Source organism: Ahaetulla prasina, chromosome 1 (assembly GCF_028640845.1).
Source record: "Ahaetulla prasina isolate Xishuangbanna chromosome 1, ASM2864084v1, whole genome shotgun sequence".
NCBI classification, from domain to species: domain Eukaryota; kingdom Metazoa; phylum Chordata; class Lepidosauria; order Squamata; family Colubridae; genus Ahaetulla; species Ahaetulla prasina.
The window spans coordinates 113006620-113034132 of record NC_080539.1 but is presented as its reverse complement, the minus strand read 5'-3'; the positions used below and the strand labels follow the sequence as shown (position 1 = coordinate 113034132).

The 27513-nt window shown below is 36.9% G+C and overlaps 1 protein-coding gene and 1 long non-coding RNA gene across 3 annotated transcripts in view; both read right to left on the bottom strand.

Moving 5' to 3' along the window:
• CEP85L (centrosomal protein 85 like) overlaps positions 1-4835 on the bottom strand; it is a 124066-nt gene extending 119231 nt beyond the window's left edge. The window contains exon 1 of one of the 2 annotated variants that reach the window (XM_058173076.1): positions 3911-4835. In XM_058173076.1, the coding sequence (XP_058029059.1) occupies positions 3911-4628 (718 nt within the window). In that variant the 5' untranslated portion in view covers positions 4629-4835. The remainder of the gene's footprint in view (positions 1-3910) is intronic. The other variant, XM_058173061.1, reaches the window with a different exon arrangement.
• A 4678-nt stretch (positions 4836-9513) lies between these two features.
• LOC131188541 (uncharacterized) overlaps positions 9514-27513 on the bottom strand; it is a 48988-nt gene continuing 30988 nt past the window's right edge. Inside the window, exons 3-4 of the long non-coding RNA XR_009152798.1 lie at positions 13883-14058; positions 9514-12812 (exon numbers count right to left, since the gene is read on the bottom strand). This is a non-coding gene — a long non-coding RNA (uncharacterized LOC131188541). The remainder of the gene's footprint in view (positions 12813-13882; positions 14059-27513) is intronic.

Here is a 27513-nt window from a genome sequence, read left to right as displayed (position 1 = left end):
CCCTCATTAAAAACAATTATGTTATTTACAAACAACATCTTATCTGCTGTATTGCTTCTCTGCACTCAAATAGCACGGAGTCTTTGGCTTCTAGAGAAAAGAAATAATTAAGGATTTTTAAAATAGCACATGCAGAGAGCAGTTGTGTCATTCATGGCTACTGATGTCATACGTAATTTGATAGTCACGCACCTCACACTACTACTATATCAGACCTGCATGTTTAGTTGGGTAAAAGGAATATATACTGAAATTTTCAAATGCTAGAAAAGCAACAGAAGCAATTGAATCTTGAAAAGAGACCTGCGAATCTTGTTCAACACTACATTTATCATGTGGGGAAAAAATCATCTGAATCTGGAGTGAATTATGTAATGCTTCACACAGCCAATTCATATTGCTTCTTGGAGGATGGTCACATCTCACTGTTCAGTGAGATCTAAAATATAATGAAATAAAAACTGAGTACATTATTTAGGCTCACAAGTATCAAATTATCAATCAGTCTTTTCTTTACAGCTACGGTACTATCTCTTTCATAAGAGTTCAGAAATTTTCTTCAAAAACAATGAGGCATCCCAATTAAAAACTCAGCCAAAGAAGAAATTCAAAAAAGTGCATGCTACTATATTTCATGAATTTTTAAAATATTTGGATAATATATACCTCTGCCTAGCTTATCAGTGGATTCATATTCTGTGCTCAGGGAGAAGATAACACTTCATAAATATTTTTATTTTAACTAACAACAGCCTGCAAATAGAATCTGTGTTTAGACAGATCACCATTTGTAGAATCATTAAGCAAACTACAAATAAGATAAATTGGAATCAGTTAGGAGTGATATTTCTGTTTGGGTATGGTCAACATTTTAACAGATTTTTGGAGTGGGCAGCCATAATAAAATTATTTAATAATAACATGCAACATTTTTCTTTACATAATTTTTACTGTCTCTGGTACTCTGGTACTTCACAAATATTTCTGAAGCATAGAATAATGTAAAAAAGTTCAGCTGATAAGAATCTTTATACCATCATAGTTAAACTAATCTGATTGGTTGAAGCATTATAACAAATAGTAATTTGCACCAATCAAAGAGTAATACCAGTCAGTAATGATAGACTCAGCAAATAATCTCTTTTATATCTCAGCAATTAAAATTGTATATATATTTTAGCAAACACCACGCTGAATTTCTAACTTCTACAATTAAAAACATCATTTCCTGTTAATTTTCCACTATCATTAACTCCAATCAATTCACTTTATTTCTCATTTCAGTATTTTCTAAACAAAATAAGAACAGGCAAACAATACTTAAATATAATACAGAGAGGGTGTGCATTTTTGTAACACTGCATTTTTCATAAACCTCTGTATCTTTTCATTTCAACATTATACTCATAGAAAGATCTGCTAATTGCACTTATAATCTTTTATTGATTGTCACCACTTAGATAATTGGTTGATGAATAAAAACTATGATACTTTATCTAATCTTTCATTTCCTGTATCTCATTAAATTTAATAAAATTGAATATCACTAAAACATTAAAATATGACATAGTACTGTATCATTCTTAACTACTAGCCTGTACACTTGATTGCCAATTGTCAGACATGACTGGATTTGGAGTATAGAAAGTTGATAGTGTCCAGATCATAGATGCTATAGTCCCATGATTTTGTGCTATATGTTCTGGCTTTGGTTTTCTATTTTCAATTAATTTATTTGGATCCAACTTTTCTAAAATACAAAACAGGCTTTCCTTTAATGTGTAATTTTTCCCTATAGTATAAATACAATATTAAGCAACATAAACTGCAAGAAATCAGTAATGTAAAACTAAATATACCTGACAAATTATTTATTTACTTCTGATTTTTTTAAAAATCACAAGCCAGGTTTCTAAGTAAACTTTCGCAAACTTGTAAGAATATTAAAACCATAATAATAGATTTAAACAACTTTAAGAAATCAAATAAAATTATATCAGATGTATTATATACAAAAATAATTCCTAATTCAATTAAAGGGAAGATGAATAGATAAATCTTCAGAATCCATCCAATAATACATAAAGGGTAAAGGTCAACTGAATAAAATTCTGCAAGTAGATGAGTCAGGTTGCCTTTGGGAGGCTTTCATAGTGCAGAAAAATTATAATAAATTGTAAAAAACATATTTTTCACTTTAGAATGAGATAATATCCAGAATGACATAAGGAAGCATTTGTACCCAGTCACTTTATGATGTAGGTCTGCCATGATAGAGGCAAAAGTCCACATTTTCCAATGTTTACTAATATATGTTTTTAGGCATTCTGTGATTATTTTTATCATTTATAGTAAATTTAAAGATTTGATTAAACTTTTCATAATTTACTATGGTTTTCATCTGGACTACTTTTGTCCCAGCTATGACACATGATCACTGGAGTACCACTAACTCTAATGAACTGACAAGGAAAGTGTTATTTAAATATATTATTGCATATAAACTTATAGTGAACCAATCAAATTCTGCAGTTCATTTTTAAGATTGATTCATTTGTAACCCAAATGTAAATTAGTACATTTATCAATAAAACAAGTTCAGATTAAAATATCAGAAAATGGAGGTAGTAAACAATTACATCTTCAATGAGACTTGTTCTCCTCCATAACAGCTGGCCCTTTCAAGCAACACATTCTATTCCTCAAAAGTACAGAACAGTACAGTAATTCATATCAAAAGAATTACCAAATAACTCTTATTTATCCTAAAAGCTGTGCAGCAAAGTACAGCTTGTTCTCAACCAGTGCAATCTAACTGTTCCATGGCAGTATCAACTTAGGGCTTGACAGAGGAAACAAAGCACAATATATTCAACACAATGTTATCTTGGATGGTTTAATAAGACAGATCACTGGCCTGTTTTGCTAATTTGAGATATTGATGTGTGAACCGGCCTGGACATACTGGGTACCCGTCCAAATGTACAACTATAGTACCTCCTGAGGAGTAATTCACTCCTTCCCATAAGAGGGATGGAGTTTTGTATCAGTCTACGGAATTTCAAGGTAAAGTCCTACCTACACCCAAGTTGGCCCTACTTCCTGAAACAAGGACATCTCTCTCTGTCTCTCTCTGCCTGGCCAGCTAAGCACCAAGAGCCGAGCATACTTCATATATTCCTTTTTTTTTTTAACGCCAAATCCTCTCTTGCCTTCAAAGTCATCTTTTCGGAAGCTTCCGAAAAGAGGTCAATTTGAGACGGAAACCAATGACTTGGCGCTGGCTGTCATTTCTCAAATCAAGCCCTGCTCCCCAATCCCAGATTTAAAAAGGATTGTGGAGAAAAGCTCTAAATAGAGCCCCGAGCTTCTATACTTCTACTATTGCTTTTACAGCGTCAAGGGCTCCCCTCCCTCCCTCTCTTCCTTCCTTCCTTCCTTCCTCCCTCCCTATCCACCCGAGCTGGCTGCAATCCGCACGGCCGCGCAGATCGCCGTTGCCCCCAACCGGGGTGCCTAAACGCGGCTCTTCCCCCTCTCTCCGCAACTCTCCCTTCGCCCCGCTCCTTCTCCAGAGCCCCGAGCCTGATGGCGACGGCGGGGGCGCGCGTTAGTAACGAACTCTTTCGGATCCCGGGGACCGAGCAGGCAGACCCGGGAGGGGAGACCGGCAGGGCACAACCCGCGGCGATCAAACAAGGAGAGAGCGCAGCCCAGAATCCGGCGAGCGGCGAGTCTTCTTCCCCAAACCCAATTCGGGGTCTCTCTCTCTCTCTCCCGTTTTGCCCCACCGCCTCTTCTCGCCCCGACAAGCCGGCCGGGCACCGAGCGGGACCAGCTGCCGCCCGCAAGCTGAACGCCGCGTGCCCCGCCGCGCCACGCGCAAGTTGGCCCGTTTCCCTCGCCTTACCTATCCGGTAGTCCCCGTTTTGCCCGATCTCGGAGAGGAGCCTCCCCCACATGGTGCTGGTTGCTAACCGCCTCCGCTGCTGAGCTGAAAGTGAGACGGGTCGACGGGCAAGGCGAAGCGGAGCGGGGGGGGGTGGTGGGGTGCCGCCTCTCGCCGCGCGACGCTGGAGGACGCGCGGCCTGGACGTTGAGAGGAGGAGGCTGGTCACTGCTGGGCGTTTGCTCCTCCTGCGGCCGCCGTTGCCTTTCGCGCTTCGCAGCCCGCCTTCGGCCTGAGGCAAACTGCGGCCATGGTTGCTTTGCTCCGAGGCCGGCCGCAGCAGCAGCAGCAGCGAGGACAAAACTCCCTTTCTTTGGCTGCGGCTGCCCTCGCTGCGGCGCCGCTTCTCTGCTCTTTCCTCCGCCTCCCCCCCTTGCTTGGTGCCGGGCGGAGATAGAGGCGGGAACTCAGCAGATGCTGCTGCTGCTGCTTCTTCCCCGAAGAGGAAGGAGAAGGAGCTGAGGCGGCGGGATGCGCGGAGAGAGGGGCGGCGTGGCAGGGGAGTCACGCCGCCTCTTGTTCGCGAGCGGCGTGGGGGGTAACTGGAGAACCGGCGGGGGAAACGAAGAAGAGAGGCGCTGCTGCGAAGGGTTAGGGGGCCGATTGGCAATCCTGAATTGGAGAGGAATATGCCGACCGAAAGTGCCCCTTGACCACTTGCAGAGGGGCCAAAAGCCATTTAGCCCGTTCCGGCATTAGGGAGAAATAATACTGAAACAAACAAGCGGTTGCTAAATTGTTTTTTTTCTCGGCAATAACTTCCCACCACACGAAAAGTGTATCATTTAATGGAATTGCTGTTGAAAGAAGCAGCCTCCGTGGATGCTTTTTGCTTGATAAAAGGGAGCTTTGTGAAATGCTAATCGTTTAGCTGGGCAAGTTTAATCGCGTTAGAATAACCGCCCCCAAAAAGTTATGGAGAGTATTTCAATCAAGGAGAACCGTTGAGTTCCTCCAAGTGCTATAACTATCTGTTTTATACCATCAAAGGATGTGGCTCAAGATAGAATCAATGATGTTGAAATTGAGAGTGGAAAACTGGGCCACCAATGGCTTCCAACACTTAGAAAAGTTTCCACACAAGATTTATGTAGTAACATCTGCCAGAATGACAAGAAAAAAGCAGAACTAACATGCTCAGTTTCCTCTTGTTTATTTTTGTCTCGCAGCTATACACCTCAGAGAGGCTACATACATTCATACATAATATATATCAGTCTCAGAAAGCATAGTGTGTATATGTCCTAATTTTAGTGAAACCTGCCCAGAGACAAGTGTGATCTGTTATTTGTCCATAAAAGGTATACAGACACAGGGATGAAATCCCTGAATTTCAGCAGGGTTTGACAAGTTCTGGAAAACCAGTAGCGGAAATTTTGAGCAGTTCGGAGAACCGGCAAATACCACCTCTAAGTGAGGTGGGAATGGAGATTTTGCAATATCCTTCCCCTAGGAGTGGGGAGGGAATGGAGATTTTGCAGTATCCTTCCCCTGCCATGCCCACCAAGCCACACCCACTAAGCCACACCACACCACGCCCACCAAGCCATGCCCACAGAACCAGTGGTAAAAATATTTGGATTTCACCACTGTAGAGACTGGTATATTTCCTCCCTCAAAAAGGTTGGCAAATCATTTTGTCTTAATCATTTGCATTTAACATATGTAGTATTAGGGTAACTCCTTCCCCCCCCCAAAAAACCCACACTGATTAAAAACATATTTGCAATATTCAGCTTTGCATTTTAACCCCTCTACCATCTCTACTATTCTGTTGGATATAGTTTCCTGTGAAAATCTATTTGTTGTAGATCATTGTTCCTAAACTTTTTGTTCTTGGAAAGCCTTCCTACTTTTAAAAATTATGGAGGACTGTAGTGATTTGCTGAACGACCAGACCAAAAGTTGTAAAATTGAGTGTGACTCTCTTAATAACCAGATGGCTTAGCAATGGAAGTTGTGGTTGTGCCTCAATTGTGGTTGGACCTTGAGGACTAACTGTACAGGTAGTCCTCGACTTACAACAGTTCATTAATGACCATTCAAAGTTACAATGATACTGACCCATTTTTCATACTTACGACTGTTGCAGCTTCTCCAGGGTCATGTTATTAAAATTCAGACACTTGGTAATTGACTCATATTTATGATGGTTGCAGTGTCCTGGGGTCACATGATCAGCTTTTATAATCTGACGAGCAAAGTCAATGGGGAAGCCAGATTCACTTAATATTTGCACTGCTAACTTAACCGCAGTGATGCACTTAAAAACTGTGGCAAGAAAGATTATAAAATCTTTCTTGCTTAGCATGTTTTACTTAGCAACAAAAATGTTGGGCTCAGTTGTGGTTGTAAGTCAAGGGCTATCTGTATACTATCCTTGACTGGAGAGAATTTGGATCTAAATATAACTCTTGTACTCCAATTATTCCAGGGATGTGGAAATAGATAGACAATTCACTAGGTGAAAATGGCTAACTTAATTTGTTAATAGCATGAAAGAAATATCGTGAAATGTTTAGCTTAGTCAGCAACTTTCCATTTGTGAAATAACGTTTGGAAGAATAATTAATAATATGGCTCAAATCTCAGCCTTTCTCCTTTGCTTTTTCATATCTACTAATCATACTTTATACTGTCTACTCCATATGATCTATTACATTTGAAGCAAACACTTTTAATAGGACGTTTGTAGTTGGCTTTTGTTCAGTTTCATGTGTTATGCATATAGGAAACTGTCTTAAGAATTTCAAACTTAGCTGATAGGACCAAAGGCTTATCTAGTCTAGGATTCTACTCCATTAGTAGCCAGAAAGATGCTTGAACTAAGTAAGTATGGAGGTAGGATGTGCAAAAGTGCCTCAGAGCTTCCAGTTCCAATTGTTACTAAGATATATACTTTGGTAGAGTTCATACAATGCGATAATAATATGGTTTTTCAGATTTTGGTTCAATATGAAGTGTGAAACTAGCTGTGTCCACCAGTCTATTATTCAGCAAACTTCAAAATAAGATTATTGGGTCATATGATTTTCAAATGAACTGTAGTCATCCTGTCTAATCTAGCAGCTACAAAACCATAAGTAAGATGGAAAGGTCTCCGTATACGCCAATAGTCAGGTAAAAGAGAAAAACAGCAGAAATTTCCTTTTTTGTCGTAACAGGTATAATTTTAAATTACAACATATTGTCCCCTGATTCATTAACTGCTTGTCTAACTAGAACATTTACAGATGAAATCTGGCTTTGGCTTTTTGGCAATTGACAGCATCAAATTCACAAGTACTTCCTTTTACTTAATTTTAGAAATTTAAATGACGAGTAAATATGTATAATATAATTTTTAAAGTATAAGAAGGTGAGCACAAGAATGGGGAGGATATGTCACTTGATCCTAAAGATGAAATTACTACTATTGTTAATATTTTTACAAAACAACAAAATATAAATAAATATAATAAGTAGGAACTGGTAGCAGCAATCCCGTACAAACATTTATTCTGGAAATGTTAAGGTGTGACCATTGGTTATGTGTGAACAAATCAGTGTTGACTCTTAACAACAATTGAGTCTTAACAACAATTGAGTAACAGCACTGAGTCTTAACAACAATTGAATAACAATAAGAGTCAATGTTGACTCTTAATAACAATTTATTATTTGTTGTTTGTATCTTATGATTTATGATCTATGACTAATCACCTTGTTGTTTGTATGTACAGTGCACTGAAGACAAATTCCTTGTGTATCCAATCACACTTGGACAATAAAGAATATTCCTATTCCTAGATAGATTTTCTCCATGACAATCTGTCCTGGTTCTTTAGGACTAGCAGTATATCATTGCCAATATAACTGAATTCATTCTCTTAGTCATCGTCCTCTTCTCTTCTCTTCTATCTTCCCCAGCATTAAAAATTTATCCAAAGAACAAATTTTCATATAATTTGTCTAAAGTATAATTTGAGTTTCATCATTTGTGGTTGGGGTAATAAAGCTAGATTGATTTGTTCAGTAACTTTATTTTGCCAAAATAGTCTTGACAAAATTGTACCATTAAATGAGTATTCTGATCTGTACAGTTCACATATTGCTGTATTATTCAAATCTTTTAGATATTTCCTTTTATTGAAATACTCTTTGCAATGCCTTTGTAAGTAGTTTTTATTTTGCTTGCTCTCTTGGCTACTAGACTTTGCAGATCATTTGCATTTCTTTGTTTGTTTGTAAAATTTATTAGCCATCCGTCTTGCCACAAAGTAACTTTGGATGGTAACTTTTAGAATAGTGTCATCAGCATAGCATAGGGTATTGGTGTCTCTTTCTCCAACTTTAAAACCATGGTAATCTTCCAATCCACTTTTCCTCAATATATAGTTAGCATATACTTTGAATGAGTAAAGGAAATTATATAACTTAGTCTCATTCCTTTGCCAACCAGAAGCCATTCTTTCCCTTTGTATTCTATTAGTACTGAGGTCTTCAGATCTGTGAATAACTTTAGAATAGAATAGAATAGAATAGAATAGAATAGAATAGAATAGAATAGAATAGAATAGAATAGAATAGAATAGAATTTTTTATTGGCCAAGTGTGATTGGACACACAAGGAATTTGTCTTGGTGCATATGCTCTCAGTGTACATAAAAGAAAAGATACATTCATCAAGAATCATAAGGTACAACACTTAATGATAGTCATAGGGAACAAATAAGCAATCAGGAAACAATATGAATATAAATTGTAAGGATACAAGCAACAAAGTTACATCATACAGTCATAAGTGGAAGGAGATGGGTGGTGGGAACGATGAGAAGATGAGAAGGTTAATAGTAGTGCAGATTTAGTAAATAGTTTGACAATGTTGAGGAAATTAATTGTTTAGCAGAGTGATGGCATTTGGGGGAAAAACTGTTCTTGTGTCTAGTTGTTCTGGTGTGCAGTGCTCTATAGCATCGTTTTGAGGGTAGGAGTTGAAACTGTTTACATGAGACAATGAGATATTCAGCAGTTCTTACCACTTTTCTGAGCATTTTCTACTGCTTGAGGTGAATAACACAATCAATGGCCTTCCTATAATACAGGCAGTCCTCGGCTTACAACAATTCATTTAGTGACCGTTCAAAGTTACAGTGGCACTGAAAAATGTGACTTCATTTTTCAGCGCCACTGTATATTCATATTTATGACGGTCGTGGCATCCCACGGTCATCTGATCACCTTTTACGACTTTCTGAGAAGCAAAGTAAATGGGAAAGCCAGATTCACTTAACAACGTGCTTACTAACTTTTCAACTGCAATGATTCACTTAACAATTATGGCAAGAAAGGTTGTAAAATGGGGCAAAACTCACTTAACAACAGAAATATTGAGCTCAATTATGGTTGTAAGTCAAGGACTACCTGTAAAAGAAGCACATTAACGTTTTTGGACTATAGGTATTCTTTGGCTTTCTGAATTATCCCGAGCAATAGTTTCTGTCCTAACATCTAGAAATCTATATACCCAGAACATTTCTTATGCATTTATTAACACTGTCAGAAAATTTTCCTTTAGCATTTACCGTATATACTCGAATATAAGCCGATCCGAGTATAAGCCGAGGTCCCCAATTTTACCCCAAAAACTGGGGTAAACTGGGGACTCGAGTATAAGCCGAGGGTGGGAAATGAGGCACCTACCGGTTGGGGAAACCCTCCCTCCCTCAGCTGAGAAGGCTGGCGGCTCCCCCGCCCCGCCCTCTCACTGCACCGGCAGGGCTTCCCCGCGCCGTCCGGTAAAATGTGAAAAAAAGAAAAGAAAAAAACTCGAGTATAAGCCGTATATACTCGAGTATAAGCCGAGGGGCTTAAAAAAAAAAAAAACCTCGAGTATAAGCCGTATAGACCCGAGTATAAGCCGAGGGGACGTTTTTCAGCACAAAAAACGTGCTGAAAAACTCGGCTTATACTCGAGTATATACGGTATATAAAATTTGAGCCAGAATGCTGAAAAAATATGATGCACCCTTATAACCGTAGAGGACTGTTGTTGCGGGGAAAATAGGAAGAGGAAGGAGTATTAGATATTTTTGCCACCTTGCTTTGTTTATAAAAATAATAAGGGCAGAATATAAATAAAATAAATAAATAACAAAAGGCAGCCTAGAGGGAAAAATCTGAAACTTGTATACTAACAACCGCATATTCGTTTTCTGCTAAACATAGATAAGCCATAGTTGATTTTTTGTTACTGCAATAATCATAGTTTGGGAAGAGACTTATAGTATAAGATAGTTCTGGTAAATACTAATATAAGGTAAATTATTTATAGAATATTCAGTAAGCATTAAAATTCAGAATCAAAGTGAGTCTTAAGGTATTTATGAAACAGAAATATATATAGAGATTCTCTACTTAGCAAATATATCAGTATACAACGTTTGTACCATTATTACCGAGAACTGGAGCGGCAACCTATACATGTTCTTAGGGTTACAGTTTTAGAAACATAAATATATTACTGATAATACAACAATAAATGCAACAGGATAATCACATCTAAAACTTATGACATTGCTTGATGTATTTTTGACTGATAATTGTTGAATTGAACCAATTCTAGCTGTTTCAATTGCAATTCAATTTAAGGTCGATTTAGTTAGACAGAAAGTTTCAATGAGACCTTGCTTCTAAGCAGATTCAGGTGGTCCTTGACCTACAACCACAATTGAGCCCCAAATTTCCATCACTTAACATGGCAGTTGTTAAGTGAATCATTGCAATTGTTAAGTTAGCAATACAGTTGTTAAGTGAATCTGGCTTCCCAATTGACTTTGTTTGTCAGAAGGTTGCAAAAAACGATTACATGACCCCCGGACGTTGCAACTGTCACAAATACATGCCAGTTGCCACACATCTGAATTTTGATCATGTAACCATGGCGATATTACAACTGTCATAAGTGTGAAAAATAGTCATAAGTCACGTTCTTCAGTGCCGTTGTAACTTTGAGCAGTGACTAAACAAATAAGTCGAAGACTACCTGTATACATATTAGAACAGCATGACTCCTCTGAATATTGCACTTTCTGCTTGCTAGAAAAAAGAATGCTTTGCTTTCCGTGGAAGAAGAAAAAAGTACATGATGTACCAGCCTAGAATGATAAATCTCACTAGTTAGTTTAGGATGCGATGTTGCCATATAATCTGAGGAGTATATTTATTAAGTCAGAGTGGCTGCCTCTAAAACTCTGCAAATGACCGTATACGACAAAATATGCAACAGTGAACTGAAGGGTGACACAAGAAGAGACCATATGTAGGTCATGAAATAAAATTGCAAGGCAATTTTTGTGTTATTTTATGGCAACTTTCTGGGAACATCTTTAAAATGTGATTTGATTTGTAGTCTATATATCCCACTGGATTTTTTCATTAGAAGTTATCTACAGGATCTCCTCTTTCGTTTTTTTAAACTTTGCAATTGGACATATCCACAGCCTTGCTTTTAATGCCAGATCGATTGCCGATCAAACATGTATTATCCCTGGTGTAATACTGAAAGTGCTGACCTGGCATATATTGCAGAGACCTGGCTAAGAGAGGAGTCAATCACTTCCAGTTGTGTCTGTTGCTCTATGATACAGCAGCCTAGGGCTGGGTGTGTATGTATGCATTGTATGTGTGTCTATAAAAACTTCATCTCAGTAATAGAATAAACAGTGTGCCAATGTTGAATGTCTGCTGCTGCATTCAAGGAGCTGAAATAGTGGAAGAATACTTTACTACACCGTATAACCTTCTGCACAATAGGCTCTTTTCCTGATCTAAGTGGAATGATCTCTGCTGTGGCATTGGACTACCCTAGAACTCTTTTTGGAGGAATTTCGGTGTTCTTTCTGGGGAAAGAATCTTTGCAATTCTTCCAATTCTTCTTCTGTGAACATTTTGTATTTTAACTCAACAATGATCTGGATTTTGTTCTTTCCAGAATTGGTGCATTTGTTTCAAATATCCTCTTCTTGTTGGGTTTGATGTATAACAGATCAGTATTTCTTTGTAAGGGCATCTTTTCTTCCAGTAGTTCTTCAGCTACTGGCCTTTGTTATTCAGCTAACAACCATGAGTTCTGTAGCCCATTTTTCACCAGATGTCTAGGAATTCCAACACCTAGCATGGTTCCTGTAACGTGGGTGATGACTGAATGGGTATGGGTTTCTGTATGTTATGTCTCACCATATTTTTTGATGGGAGAGAACTCCTCTGATGAGACCTGTCAGTATGATTGAATCTCTGGCATAGCTCTCATCTTCCTCAGAGCACTCAAACCACACAAGAACATCAAACTAGGATCCAACCTGGGTCCGTCACTGTCACCAGAGGTTTTGTCTTCTGAGCTTTTCAATTCCTGGAGCCCATCTTATAGCAGTGCTTATATTTCAGGTGGCATTTTCCCATACAGCTTCAGGTTGTCCATGTATAGGAGGTAGAATAGTCTGGCAGATGTTTTTGATGTTTGATAGTCATGGCCTGAATTATTCAGTGCTGTTGACAGAGGAATCAGTGCAATGACAAACAACAGGAGCAATAATGAGTATCCTTGGAATATTCCTCTCTTGATATTAACCTCTCCCAATCTATCACCATTGATCAGCAACTGTGTCTTCCATTGTGCCATCAGTCTTGGACAAAGCTTTTGCTGTTTCTATTGACTCATGTTATTTCTAGGCACATGATTATCCAATCACGTGGCACGGAATCAAATGCCTTCTTGTAATTAATCCACACTACATTCAGGTTGGTCTTGCATTTCTTTCAGTTTCCCAAAATCATCTTGTCAGGAGTTGAACTTTTGTTCCTCTGCTGTAGGGCAATTTTCTTTCTGCTTTGGTAGAAAGAACAGAAATGGGTCAGGATTTCATGTCTGCTACAGTAAATATGTATCCCAGTTGTCATCTGGCATAAACATGCACACAGCACATGATGGATTTGATATTCTGTTTGGCTGGGGATTTTATGCTCTGAAAGTAGAGAAATTATCTATAATGCCTGTTGTTATGGACTATTCATTGATCCTTGTTTCCCACCACCACCTTGCTATCCTGCTCCCCTGGGTCAAAAAGAAAAACTTGGTCTAATGTAGGTATACTCTGTTCCTCCCCATTGACCTAGTGGCCAAACTATTATGGACAGAAGTCTATTGATCTTCTGGAAGACCTGTCCCTAATGCTGCCCTTGCTGACAACCTATTACTTACACTAAATTCATCCAGCTTTTTCTTACCACCTTTGAAAAATAGGAATTGATGACACTTTGCTTGCAAGCAGCTGACACTGTATAAGATGGGAAATGAAGTCAAGGAAATTCACTAATCACTTTTAAACTGTCTTGTAGGAAAGTTGCAAGGACATAAACATTTGCAGTTTCGTTACTAAGGCAAATCAGACTTCAGCCATGAAGCAGCACAAATTATCTTGTAGTTTTCTGATGACTCATAGACTGGAGAAATGCCAGTTAACAGTTGCAAGGAAGAGCCTTTCTCCAATAAACACTTAGCTATTCCAGATTGGTAAAGAGGGTAATATTCAGTCTACTTTGAATGGAATGATTCTTTGTTAAAGAACCAGATTGCAATCTAGAAATGCCTTTCACATCTGGATGACTATATGGAATCTGTGTTAAAATGTGTGTTTACTTAGCTAAGGCTGATAAATCTGTTCCATTCCCCTTAGGATATGAAATTTGTAAAATGTTTTAGTTATAAGACTGAAAAGCAGTATTACCATGTATTCTACTCCCTTTAACAAATCTTTAAGTATTATTTTGATCTCAACTTAGATGAAACAATATTTTTAGTACTAATCCTTGCAATCATTAAATCAAATTATGTAGGAAGTTATCTGTTCCAAGACTGATTTGGTTTGGTTATAGACAGAGGTGGGATTCACTTACCTTCCCTACTGGTTTGCGAAAATGAGTGCACATGTGCAGTAGTCACACATTACATCCGGGTGGGTGGGCGGAGCCTCCCGCAGTCGCCACTACTGGTTGTCCAGATGTTTATATTCTTTTGTACTGTTTTCTATTTTAAATGTAGCTGTCTAGAATCACTCTTAGTTGAACAGATTCTAAATTTAATAAATAAAAAAAATCAATGAGCAAGTAACTGTAATATCTTGTTTAGTAAAAGCAATTGACCTCGTTCTGGCATCATGTGTGGCAAATTATGTTTTTATTTTAGTAACTAACTTGGTCATCTTGGCTATTTATTCTAAAATATTGCTTTTTTGATTTTACAGTATTTAAATTTATTTACATAATTTAGATCCCACCCAACTCCAGGTGGCTTATACACATACAAGCATTATATCTGTCTCTCTGTCTGTCTCTCTGTCTGTCTGTCTCTATCATCTATCACCTGCCTGCCTGTCATATCTGAGTGATTCAAGCAAGAAAGGAGTAGTTCCATGTTTTAATAAATAAATACAAACAGATTGAATCTAGACTTTTCTTTAATTAGAATAGGCTCACTGAAATTACGTTAATTTGATTTTAAGAGTTATTTGATCTTGATTAACTTGTGTCTTTATTCAATAGATCTACTTTAAAATATTATTATGACTAGATGTAATATAATCTATACCAGTTCCTAGACAAGTGGTTAATCAAAATATTATACAGTCCTTATTTTTTGTTAAGAATTGTTGCAGATTGAAGCCCTAAATCAAAAGACATAAGTAACCTATACCAATTTTTGCTGTTTAAGCACCATACACACATTGGAAATCAGAAAGTTGTTTTAACAGCTAGCTTGCAGGATTTTTCACATGGTTTACTGAAAATTCAGCAGTCCCTTGCATTCAAACATGTTTTTTGATTTGTGAGAGTTTTGCAGTTTTTCTTTGGGTTTGTCTCTTAAGAGAAAAATACTTAATTTTGGACACAGTAAACAGATTCAAATCTGCTGAAAGGACATCAGCTGACACTCATCATTGGTTGCAGCATGTGTTTCTCAGAAACAGGAGGAACAATGAAAAATTCTAATTCACAAGTCCCTCTCTCTCCCCTGCTTTTGCCTTCATCTGATAGATATAATTAATTGCAGGTTGTGAAATATGGAACAATAGAAAGCACCTATGAAATATACTAGAGATTTTCTTTGGGGTATTATTATTCTAATAACTTTGTTACTCCACTCCAAGATATGATTGGCACCGAGTGCATTTTATAAGCCTTTTCCAGAAATTTCCAGCTCTCTAGACCATAATGTCTGAAACATCCTTAGCTAATAGTATATAATGTATATAATTTATTTATTAGAAACGAGAGGGTCATCATCTATTATGCGTTGAAGACTTAGAAAGGGAGACTTGTAGTGAGCATAGTTATCTTCATCTATTTTAGCTCAGAAAGCAGCTACCCTCTATGTATAATCAATTTATTATACTCAAGTCTCTGATGAAGTGGTTCAGATCAGGGGTCTCCAACCTTGGTACCTTTAAGACTTGTGGACTTCAACTCCCAGAGTCCCTCAGCCAGCAAAGCTCACTGAGGAACTCTGGGAGTTGAAGTCCACAAATCTTTTTTTCCCCCAAAAAAATTTTTTATTTTTATTTTCTATCATCATATTTAATGTACAGTCATTTATCCATCACCTTTTAACTTACATTTGTTACCTATTCGGGCCTGCTCATTTACCACTTCCTTCCTTAACTTAACCTTCCCTTCTCCTCTACCCTTCTCTACCTTCTTCTACTTACCCATCCTCCCTCTCCTTCTCTTTTCTACTTCGTCTCCTCCCGCCCCATTCCTCTCTTCTTCCCCTTCCTCTCCATTTCCCCCTCTTCTATCCTTCTCTCTTCTTTCCATCCTACTTCCTTCTTTCCCTCTCTCTCCTCCTCTCCCTTTCCAATCCCTTATTCCCACCAGTTCAGTCTGAAGTGGTATTTGAGCAGCCCTGATTTCATTTCAAATTCTTTTGCTTTTTGGTTACATATCTTCCATCATACCTGTACATTTTTAATCAATCCATATACCATTTTCCACCCTCCTCCCCCAACCCTCTCCCCCTCCCTCCCTCCCCCCCACGACTTCCCAGAGCAAATACAGGGTATTATAACCAACAATCACAAACTAAAATAAACTAATCATACATAGACTTCCATCCCTCTCTAAAACTTTAACTCCCCTTATCCATAAAAACGAAGAAAGAAAATATAATTCCATCAATACAAATACAATCTCCCCTTCGTAGATTTCTTCTTTTAGTCCAATTTTAAATTACAGTCCATCTTCTCCACTTATGTATTTTTTTCAGATTTCATAGTTTTTACTGTCCAATCTTCATCAACGCCACAATTAATGTTCCATCTTTCGATGTTGCTCCATCAGTCAAATAGCATTACTACAATTACATATCTAACATTTAAATTACCAAACATTTAATAAACTATCCTTAGTCAATTAACATACTTAAAAATAATATTTGTAACATCATTTTTCTTCTTTATTCTTTATACATTTACACTCCATTTAACATACAATTCACTTCTTTCTCTACTCTTAATAATTACAGTCTTGCTTTGATCCCCACAGCATTTGAATCATATAAATCCAACATTTTCAAAAACTTACTTACATTCCCACAACTATATGTTACAAAACTATCACCATATTTCATCAAATACCATTACTACAGTTACATACCCAAAATTTAAGGTATTAACCATTTAACTTATATTCAATTAATATACCTAAAACTAATATTCCTAAAATCCTTTCCCTTCTTCATTCCCTAAACATTTCATGCTCCTTTTAACATACAATTTACTTCTTACTCTCTATTCTTAATAGTTACAATCTTGCTTTGATCCTCCCCCACAACCTTCTGTAATTCTGCTGCCAACATTAAAGTCTCAGTTTCAAATTGTGTTCGCTTTACTTCCTCCCTTTCTTTAACCATTCCCACCTCTCCTTCCTTCTTACTTCCTAACAATGGTAAACATCCAGCCTTCAATACTTTAGTATGGAAATTTCTTGCTTTAAAAACTGTATTAAGACAATATTTCACTCCCTTATAATTTACTGTTATTCCACTGGTACATTCCATCTATACTGTATCTGAAGATTTCTAAGCTGGTCCACCAAAAATGTGTATTCTTTTCTATTTCTTAACATTTTAAAAGGAATTAACTTCAATACCAATACCTTCTGTCCCAATATTTCAATTCCATTTTTATAAGAAACTTGCGAAATTTCATTCCTAATCTTCCTAGATGTAAAATAAATTACTATATCTCTTGGTAAATGCCTCTGCTTTGCTACCCATGAATTAACACAATAAATTTTTTCAATTTGAATTTCAATATCCACTGGGCTCTGTACCATCAGCTGTGCGAAGGCCTCTGCAAAAATCTTCTTCAGAGCCTCTTCTTTATATTCCTTCAAACCTCTTACTCTTAATGCATATTCTATAACTCTGTATTGCAATAAAACCTGTTCATCCTCTGCTCTTTCCGCCTTGATTTGGAGGTCCTCTATTTTGTTTTTAAAATCCAAATTTACTTGATTAATTTCTTCAAATCTATCATTCAACTGCTTTATATCCTCCACCTTGATTTGAAATTCTTCTATTTTACTTTTTAAGTTCAAATTAGCTTGATCAATCCCTTTCACTTTTCCCTCCAATTTTGTTATGTATTCAGCCGCAGCTTTAATTGCTGTCACCAGATCTTCTCTTATATCTTCATTCTCAGCTTCAACAGTGTCTTTAATTTGCAATATTTTGTCCTCAATTTCTTTAATTTTTTTATCCCGAGCCAACATTTGAGCCTTGAGAAATTCGTACAACTTGTCTTGTAATTTACAAAGTTGGGCTAACGAAGCTCCAGCTTCCTTAAAAACTTTCACAGAAGCCATTTTACTTTTGTTTTATATTCAACCAAAGTCAAATCTTTTATTAAATCAATTATAAATCTTCCCAGTTCCACTTTATTTCTCCATATAAAAATCAAATCCAGCAAGTAGTAAAGTTCTAGGCAAAGCAATATTAAAAAACTTTTTAACTTTCGCTTTCTTCACTTACAGTTTTCACTTAAAAGGAAGGGGGGAAAAAGAAAAGAAAAAGAATCTTGTTTCTTCTCCTCTTGAATTAAATATATATATATATATATTCAAATCCTTATTCCTTTAACATAATCTCTTCAATTAACATCAACGCCAACAACTAACAGGCATTTCCTTAACTTTCGCTTTCAATCCACAAATGCCATTTTCTTTTCTTCATCTCTCTTTTTTCAAACTAAATCCTCTAATTAGGAAGTTTAAATTGATACATACATGCCTGTACTCCTGTTTTCGTTCCGCCTGCCTTAAAATCCAATCATTGATCTCTATCGATGGCAGGAGTGGACGCTGCCTTTAGCTCTGCTCGTTGGAACAGAAGTGCCTCCGGATCCAGAGCTTGTTCCAGGCTTTTGAAGGAGCTTCACCCTCAAGCCTCCAGAATCATTTATGGGGCTTTCCAGGGGGCTCAACTTCAGCCCGAATGCTCTCCTTCTCCTCTTCGCCCGAGGGGAAGATTTCAAGCCGCCAGACAGCTGATCTCCGCTGTCTGGACAGCTCTACGAGATCGCGGAGCTGGCGGTCTAAAAAAAGACCGCCATCAGGGTAGCGGAGCCTCCGGAATTCCGAAGTCCACAAGCCTTAAAGGGACCAAGGTTGGAGACCCCTGGTTCAAATACAGGAGTAATTGGCAATAAGTAGAGTGATCTTCATGTGGGAAAAAATGGATGGGTCCATTTTCATTTTTGTGGGTCTACTCAAATGCCATCCAATGACTCCAAATCTATTCCTGTGTTTGAAGGTGGTAGATACTTCTATGCAAAATTCTGCTTTTCCACAAAGAGGGTCCAAATGTAAATGGAGTGTGGGAGTTGGATTTCAAATTCAGGCAACATTGTTCTCCAATTTTTTAAAGCTATATTAACTTTTGTACCCGCCCCACCCCAATAAAATGGTTCCCATCCAAAATGTATCCCAAATTTTTGTATCATTTTGATGCATCAAGTTCGATTTTGTACCATTGTATGTAAAGGAGTTCAGACATTTCAAACTGGGCATCAGAATTCACATCTAAGAAAATAGCGATGCTGCTATTCACTCAGTATCTTTGTCAAAATTTGGTACTATTTGGTCCTTTTAAGTTTGGATATTGCCACACCTTCTCATTTCTCATAATTATTTGATATATCCTTTGTAGAGAGTTATTCTTCAGCCCTTTTTTATTGTGACCCAATAAACATCATCTTAGCAGGAGTGCCTGTCATTAATTCCTTCTCTAATATCTTGTAACCTCCTGCTTTTGCTTTCAGTGGTGGCATCTAGCTATTTTAACTTATGTCAGCCATTTTTTTGGCTGTTTTTAATTTTTATGGAAGCATCATGTTTCCCTCCAGTGACACTTTTGTTTGTTTTGTAAATGTAAGATAGATATACATGCATGTGCACACATACATGCACATATACATTTCCCTCGGTACTTCTGAAAATTGATATCTGGATACAGAAGTGAGTCGGAAAGAGTAAAAAGTTTTGTATAGCATCCCAGAAACAGCAAAGGTTCTATTTATTACAAATTAACACCAACATTTCTTTTCAATGTTATACCACTTTCTTCAAATCTAGCTTACATTGCATTGATCAATATTTGCAGCATATAGAAATTAAGGGGAGTTTTTTGAACTTGTGATTTGAAATGTCTACGCCCCCTTATATATAACATATAAAATTGAAGCTTGATAGAACAAGAAGTATCAATTATGAGTGGAAACCACATTTTTTGAATCAATGGTTGACACGTATTTGTTTTGTTTTCGTAAGCTAAGCAGGAAATGGATCTTTGATAAAATGGCTGAATATCCTCTTCAGTACTACAATTAAGTTGTATCTAGCTGTACTCTGAGACCTTAGGTGAAGCTGCTTTTTACTATCTCATTTTTATTCTTTCTTAAACGTAAATTTGTAAAAAGTTAAATATATGACTTTCTGAATGGAACACCTAGTCTTCTACAATTGAATTTCAGGCTTCTGTTTCCCACTGATTACTTGGTCTGTCATTTTTACCGAAGAAGGATGAATCATTGCCACATATATATATTCCTGGAAAGGCCTTAGTGTTACTCTTGTGGCTTTCTAAAAAAAAAAATTACAATGTCAGATTAACTTTGCGAACAGAATCATGTACAAATCACTTCTCTCAATTATTCAATGGAAAAGTGTTACAGGTATTCTAATGTTGATTAATGTTTTATTTTTTTTTTAAATGAACTTTTGATTTTCTAAAAATGAATTTATTTGTGAAATAGTGTAATAAGCTAGACTGCTACAGGTGTTCTGGTATTGATGTGTTAAAAATGCTGAAAGCACAATTTAAAATCATCACAAGGACTATTTGCTTACAAAAACCTATATAAGATACGAATTTTTTTTAAATGAAAAAATTGCAATAGAAAGTAATGCTTTATTTAAATATATATTTCTATTCAGTAGTGTCCAACAATTGTTCCATTTGAGAAAAAAGTTATTATATGCAGTAACTATGTTTAAATATGTATACTGTTTTGAAAATTATACTTATTAAGTCAATTTTATGTTAATACCAATATTTTAATGTTTTGTTGCTTTTATCTGTTTATAAGCTGCCTAGAGTCACCTCTAAGTGAGATGGACAGCATATAAATTTAATAAATAAATATGAATTTTGGCACACTACTTGGTCTCTGTTTTCTATCAAACAGGAAAATAATTAGTTAATAGCAATCAATAGGAGCCACAATTAATTCAATTATTGGCAGAATTTAATCAAATGAATCAAGAGGCTTCTCAATTAGTTTGACAGTTGTTCGGGATTTTCACTCATTGAATGGGAGACTGAATGATTATATTGTATGATATTTGCACATTCATTTGAGCATATATAAAATGCACATTTGAATATGTTTTAATTGGGCACCCTAGATATCTATATTGAGCTTATTGCTCAATAGATCATATCATATTTAAAAGATGAGAGAAAACCCATAATATTTGAATTACAAGAAAGGAAATATATGTATCCCTGCCCTACTCTCCCTCATTACTTTCTCTCTCATTATCTCTACTTAAGAAACCAGTAAGAGGCTATTAGCTGAATGAAAAGGAATCAGAAAGGGAATCACAGCATTAAGCCCTTGACTATGACATTTGTCCTTTTCTTGACCTAAAAGTGAGTTTTAATCACATGCAGAGAAACTACACCATGCCAGGTATCTGTTCTGTGAACTCTCAATCAGGTCAGTGCAGACCTGTCTGCCACAAACCTCATTTCACCTCTTGTATATTCTACTAACATTATTGGGTTGTTTATTCCCAAGATAATGTACAGAGGTTCTTTCTATCACTCTTTTCCTTTCCTTGTCTCTTCCCTGTCTTCTTTAATTATATTATTGGATGAACTATCTGGCTCCCTGACTTGAATTCCACAGAAGCTTCTCCAATGTTATATACGGCATGGCTAGATAAGAATATGTATTATAATATACAGTGGCACCTCTCTTTAATCAATTGACTGCCCTCTATCAACATGAGAGTATTATTCGTGCTTACTGTTTATTTATTTATTTATTTATTATTTATTATTTAAATTTGTATACCGCCCTTCTCCCGAAGGACTCAGGGCGGTTCACAGCCAAGTAAAAAAATACACAATACACTATAAATATTAAAATACAATTTAAAAACTTATTAAATTGGCCACAATTAAAATTTAAAAATAAAAACCCATTAAAAACCCATAAACTTAAAAAACTAACCCAGTCCAGCGCAGATGAATAAGTGAGTTTTAAGCTCATGCGAAAGGTCTGAGGTCCGGAAGTTGACGAAGTCCTGGGGAGTTCGTTCCAGAGGGCGGGAGCCCCCACAGAGAAGGCCCTTCCCCTGGGTGTCGCCAGACGACACTGTCGCGCCGACGGCACCCTGAGGAGTCCCTCTCTGTGAGAGCGCACGGGTCGGTGAGAGGCATTCGGTAGCAGCAGGCGGTCCCGTAGATAACCCGGCCCTATGCCATGGAGCGCTTTAAAGACGTTCACCAACACCTTGAAGCGCACCCGGAAGGCCACAGGTAGCCAGTGCAGCCTGCGCAGGATAGGTGTCACTCGGGAGCCATGTTAGGAATGAAGCTAGTGAGGCAGGACACCATTGGCACCTGCCCCCAAGCTTTCGTAAATATTGGCCAAGGGCAATGTCACAAAAAACTAGTAGAGGCACATCATTATCTTATCATTTTATGCAGTTTTTATTTATGCACTTTTCAGACATGATTAGGCCTGGCTTGTTAATTGCAGATTATTTTTTACTTTAAACTGAATTTGTTACATGATTTCATGTTATTGCGCCAGGAGTTAAAATAGTCCAACATAGCAATACTAGAAGGGAGAGATTCAGGGTTATTAAATTATCTGGACATAGATTTCATCATTCCAAGGCAGCCTTAGAAGCACATGTTCCACCGGGTTCAAAGTCTTTTCTGATACGGGATATTGTGGGGATCATTTTATTAACATTCCAAGATGGAATGGGTGGTCACTTGAAAATGAGACAAGGCAGGGAAAGGATCTCTATGTTTCCATTCCTTTCCCCTCCCCCACCTTTATTTTTCTCATGAAAAGGAGCTCGCATTACACCCTGTTCAGGATTGCATCTACGCCCAGCATCTTCTGTAACATGTGTTTTCAAATGTTGTTCCACATGACTTCTACTGAAAATCAACACCCAAGAATATATAAATAGGAGCAGAAGATAGTAAACAACTTTCTAATTATAGTGAGTTTATAGGAAGACATACTCAAGATGGAATTTTCTCCCTTCCATCTCCTTTTATTTGCAATGTGGTGCACCAGAAGATAAAAGTAAGAGAGCTGCGAAAGGCCCCTCCCAGTCTTCCAGACAAATTTCCTACCTCAGATTCTCAGTCATCCAGGTCATGGTTGTCCCAAAGATGCTTTTTCAAGAGGCAACTGGATTTCCTGGTTTTTCTTCGAAGATGTTTCACTTCTCATCCAGACAGATTGTAGAGTATTCCAGCCTTCCAGTTGAAAGGTCCATAGATTTCAGGCAGTTAGAACAATACTTTGCTTATTTATTTAAAACATCTGACTGCCATCATATTATCAAGGCATTTTGCGGTATATATATGATGGAGGGCAATACTAGGAGCTACGGTAACTCTGGGGTAATAGAGGTTGAATAATTCTCATGGTTGAAAAATGCTGAAAAAATACTAGTGAAATCTATCTGTACATTTTAGTAACATTGTTACAATGCTTATAAAAGGGTTTGTGTCTATGTGTGTTATATATACAGTCTATATATAGCCATCTTCTGCATTCTTGTTGAACACACATCATAAAGGTCTACCTTCTATATCTTGCTTTTCAAACTGCATTTCAATCATAGAAGTAAGACATGCATTGTATTGTTATTTTGCAGTGATTAGGACTAATACTTAATATTACCACGATCCAAAAAAATAAAAATTACCTATACCAAATAATGATGCAATTTTGATAATCATGAATTGAATTCATTTGCAATTTAACTTACAAAGCAGCAACATGAGAAAGTTTCTTCTATTTTTCTTTTAACAACAATTTATTTATCAGTTTACAGTATATCTCACAGTTCTGAACCACCCATTATAATTTTCATTCATGGCCTAATTTTTATTTGCATGTCCTTTGCTACATTATATGGAATTCACAAGATGACTTTATAAAGTTTACTTTTGAACACAATAGCCTCTTCTGTTGTATAATTTCACGCACTGAAATATATTATGAAATATATTGAAGAAACTGTTACCCATTAAGATACAGAAAATAATAAGTCTTCAAAACTAGCTGTTGCTTTTTTTTCCAGAGACTAACATTTCAGTGTTGAAATGTGATGAAAATTAAGGAAGATTACATCTGTCATTCTAAAATATAATAGGTTTAAATATAATTTAAATGGTATTTTTGCAAAAATAGATGGGAGTACAGATTAGAGGTAAAACCATTCTTACCATGACTAGTTTGGGTTTTGTAAACTATTAAAAAGTAGGACATTTGTTTTGGTTTTTTTTTTTAGAAAAAACACTTCAATGCTGCAAAATTGCACTCCTGCAAACTAGAGCTCTCTGATCAATCCACAGATTGCATATATAATATACTTTTTATTGTAATATTTTAAAAACAACTCTTTAGAGAAGGATAAAACCATGCTGTTAAGCATTATGTTGGTTTCCACTGTTTTTTTTTAAATTTTGGTCATAAAATTTTTGTTTCAAGATAAACTTGCTTAGGTTAATAATCCAGATTGCATCCAAAGTTTTCCTTTCATCAACAACTAGGCACCATTATTATTATTTTTTTATTTCTTTTGTCACAACAGTATACACAAACAATTGTCATAGATAAAACAACATGTCTTGAAGAAAATATATAAGTAAAAAATATGCATCAACTATATTAATTTGATATAATGAAGGGAACAATAGGACAGGAACGGTAGGCACTATTGTGCTCTTATGCACGCCCCTTAAAGTAAGGTGGTTCCACTGGGGCATTATTGGTTCAATTCTTTTGTTGCTGAAAAATCCTGTGTTCTGCCCAGTCTTTTGGAGGATTAGGGGATCTTCCAAAGCTTGAGACGGGGTGCAGAGGAGCTGCAACACAGGAAAGAGCAAGTGGAATTATCCTATCACTGAAAACTGTTCATGTTATAATGGAAATAGCCAGTGGTGGAATTCAAATTCTTTTAAGTACCGGTTCTGTGGGGGTGGCTTGGTCGACGTGGCGTGGCTTGGTGGGTGTGGCAGGGAAGAATACTGCAAAATCTCCATTCCCACCTCACTCCAGGGGAAGGATACCGCAAAATCTCCATTCTCAGCCCACCCTGGGGCCAGCCAGAGTTGGTATTTGCCAATTCTCCAAACTACTCAAAATTTCCACTACTGGTTCTCAGAACCTGTCAAAACCTGCTGAATTTCATGCCTGGAAATAGCCCTGTATCATTTCATTCCCTTCCAGTTTGTTTCATCACTATTTTTAATCAATTGGCTTCTTACAAGGAAAAAAGTCTCTTGAAATGAAGACTTCCTGTGGAGTCCTTGCTGCTCTCTGAGCTTGGCTATTTGCTGCTGTTTCATTACCAGACTAGGTAACATTGTCAGGCACTGAACGTCAGGCATTCAGAGAGCACCAATTTACTTAGGTAATGAAACATCTGCAAGCAAACAACCATCAGATAGAATCAAGGATTCCACAGTTCACCTCTGAGCTACATATATTATTTTCTATTGGAGACTACCTGTTCTGCTACAGCTGTTCATGGGAGAAAATGTATAAGTTAATGCTAAATTGGGAGCTTTTGGTTAGTGTCTAGAAAATGAATATAGAGCCATATATAGATTTTTTTTTTAATCTTGTGCATGTTTAGTGTTTTTCATATTGGGACCCTTTGGAAATCATTCCTGAAACATATTTCATGATCCTAATACTAATTCTTTCACTAGATTCTTCCCAATCATGGTTTAAAAAGACAATAGACAACATAGAAGTATGTGATGTGTGTGTTGCTGAAAATGCAGTACTGATATGTTAGTTATAGTTACCGTTTTCCCATATAGACATCTGTGGATAAAGAATGAAAAAGCAGGGGTTTATCCTAATGAACATCAACTAGATAGATAGATAATGTAGATTGATGATGGTGTTGATGATGATGATGAAGATGATAGATAGATGATAGATAGATAGATAGATAGATAGATAGATAGATAGATAGATAGATGATATCTTATATCTGATTTGAATATTCATAATCATAATGAGAAGTGCATTTCAGTAAACACAAAACTGACACAAAGTTACATTTGCTGAAATCCCTTGTTAATTGTAACAGATTATACCTAATTCACATTTTATTTCTTCTAAATATCTGTTGTTTTTATAATCAAATTAGTAGAGATAGTAGGATGATAAATACACTGGGTTTAGGGCTGTGAATGTATTGTAATCTACTGTCTTTGGATCAACGTTTTAAAATGTTGAGTATGCATAGGGTCAGAATTCATTGTCTTGGTGGCAAAATTCCATATTCCCACAAAGTAAATTAGATCTTGGTGTCCTTTACAATGTTAGAATGATTCAAACACAATGAAGCAGCAGGCCAGTTCCTGTTAAACACATTGCTAACAGCCAAGTGATCTGTCATTGGTGTCTAATGCTATCCACTCAGATCTCTCTCTAGGTATGTAGGGTTCATGGTGGTGGGTTTCAAATTTTTTTACTACCGGTTCTGTGGGTGTGGCTTGGTGGGCGTGGCAGGGGAAGGATACTGCAAAATCCCCATTTTTTCCTGATCAGCTGGGACTTGGGAGGCGGAGAATAGATGGGGGCGGGGACAGTCAGAATTTTTACTACCAGTTCTCCGAACTACTCAAAATTTCCGCCACCAGTTCTCCAGAACTGGTCAGAACCTGCTAAACCTACCTCTGGTTCACGGGCCTATGACAGGCTAATCATTTGGTCACAGGGCAACTGCTACTTGAGAAAAGGAATGGAGGACATTCATTTCTTTAAACAGGCTGCTGTCATTTTTTTTTTATTCTGCTGAAGTTTTTCTATACTGCCGCTGTTTCTGTCCCCAAACTCTCTAAAGCAGTAATGTTATTTGAAGATTGCCTATTTGAAGATTGTCTTTTATAAACTCTACTACAAGCAATGGGTTCCCAAAATATTACGAACACCAGACCAGACACTTTTAATCTGAAAAGAATTGTCCTGTTCTAATAGCTTTTTCTTTAAGAAGGTGTAATTGTATGTTGGATTATACTCAGCATCACTGGAAATTCATCTTAAGTGTGGGTTGAGCTGTATCTTGGGAATAATCTAGCTGTCTTTTAAAATTCATGTAATGCAACTCAAGCTTTTCTGCAGTATTCATTTTCTTTTTCCAAACAGCTTCTGACCACCCAAAATCCAGTTGTTGCTCAGAAGCTCTACATGGGAGACTCTTATACATGCAGTGCTTTCAGGCAGTATGAAAACCAAAATGTGCATTTCCTGTATATATGCAAATTGACTATAAAACCAAACTTCTTATTAGGTAAAATGCCTTTCCCTCACTTTTTATCCTCAATTAGCAGCTTGCTAAAATTATGGAGGAGACATCAGCTGCTGGAAAATTTAAGAAGGTCCTACACACAAGCAGTTGAGCATCATTTTTAAAGTTCAAATTGCATCCTGTGCCTCATGTGTGAGTACCACTGTTACATGTTTACAGTAAGGAAGCTATTATTTGCAAAGCTCTCTGAAATTATATAGTCTGGATGGATAACTTTGAACACTAATTCACGTTATAATTATCACTGATGAATGTGTAATCCGTAGAAAAATTAAATTTGGGGGCTATATATACTGTCTGTAAATCTATATATGGCCAAAAAAAAAACCAAAAAAACCCCACCTGGTTGAAATCCTGGTTTGTCTTTTTTGCCCCTTTTC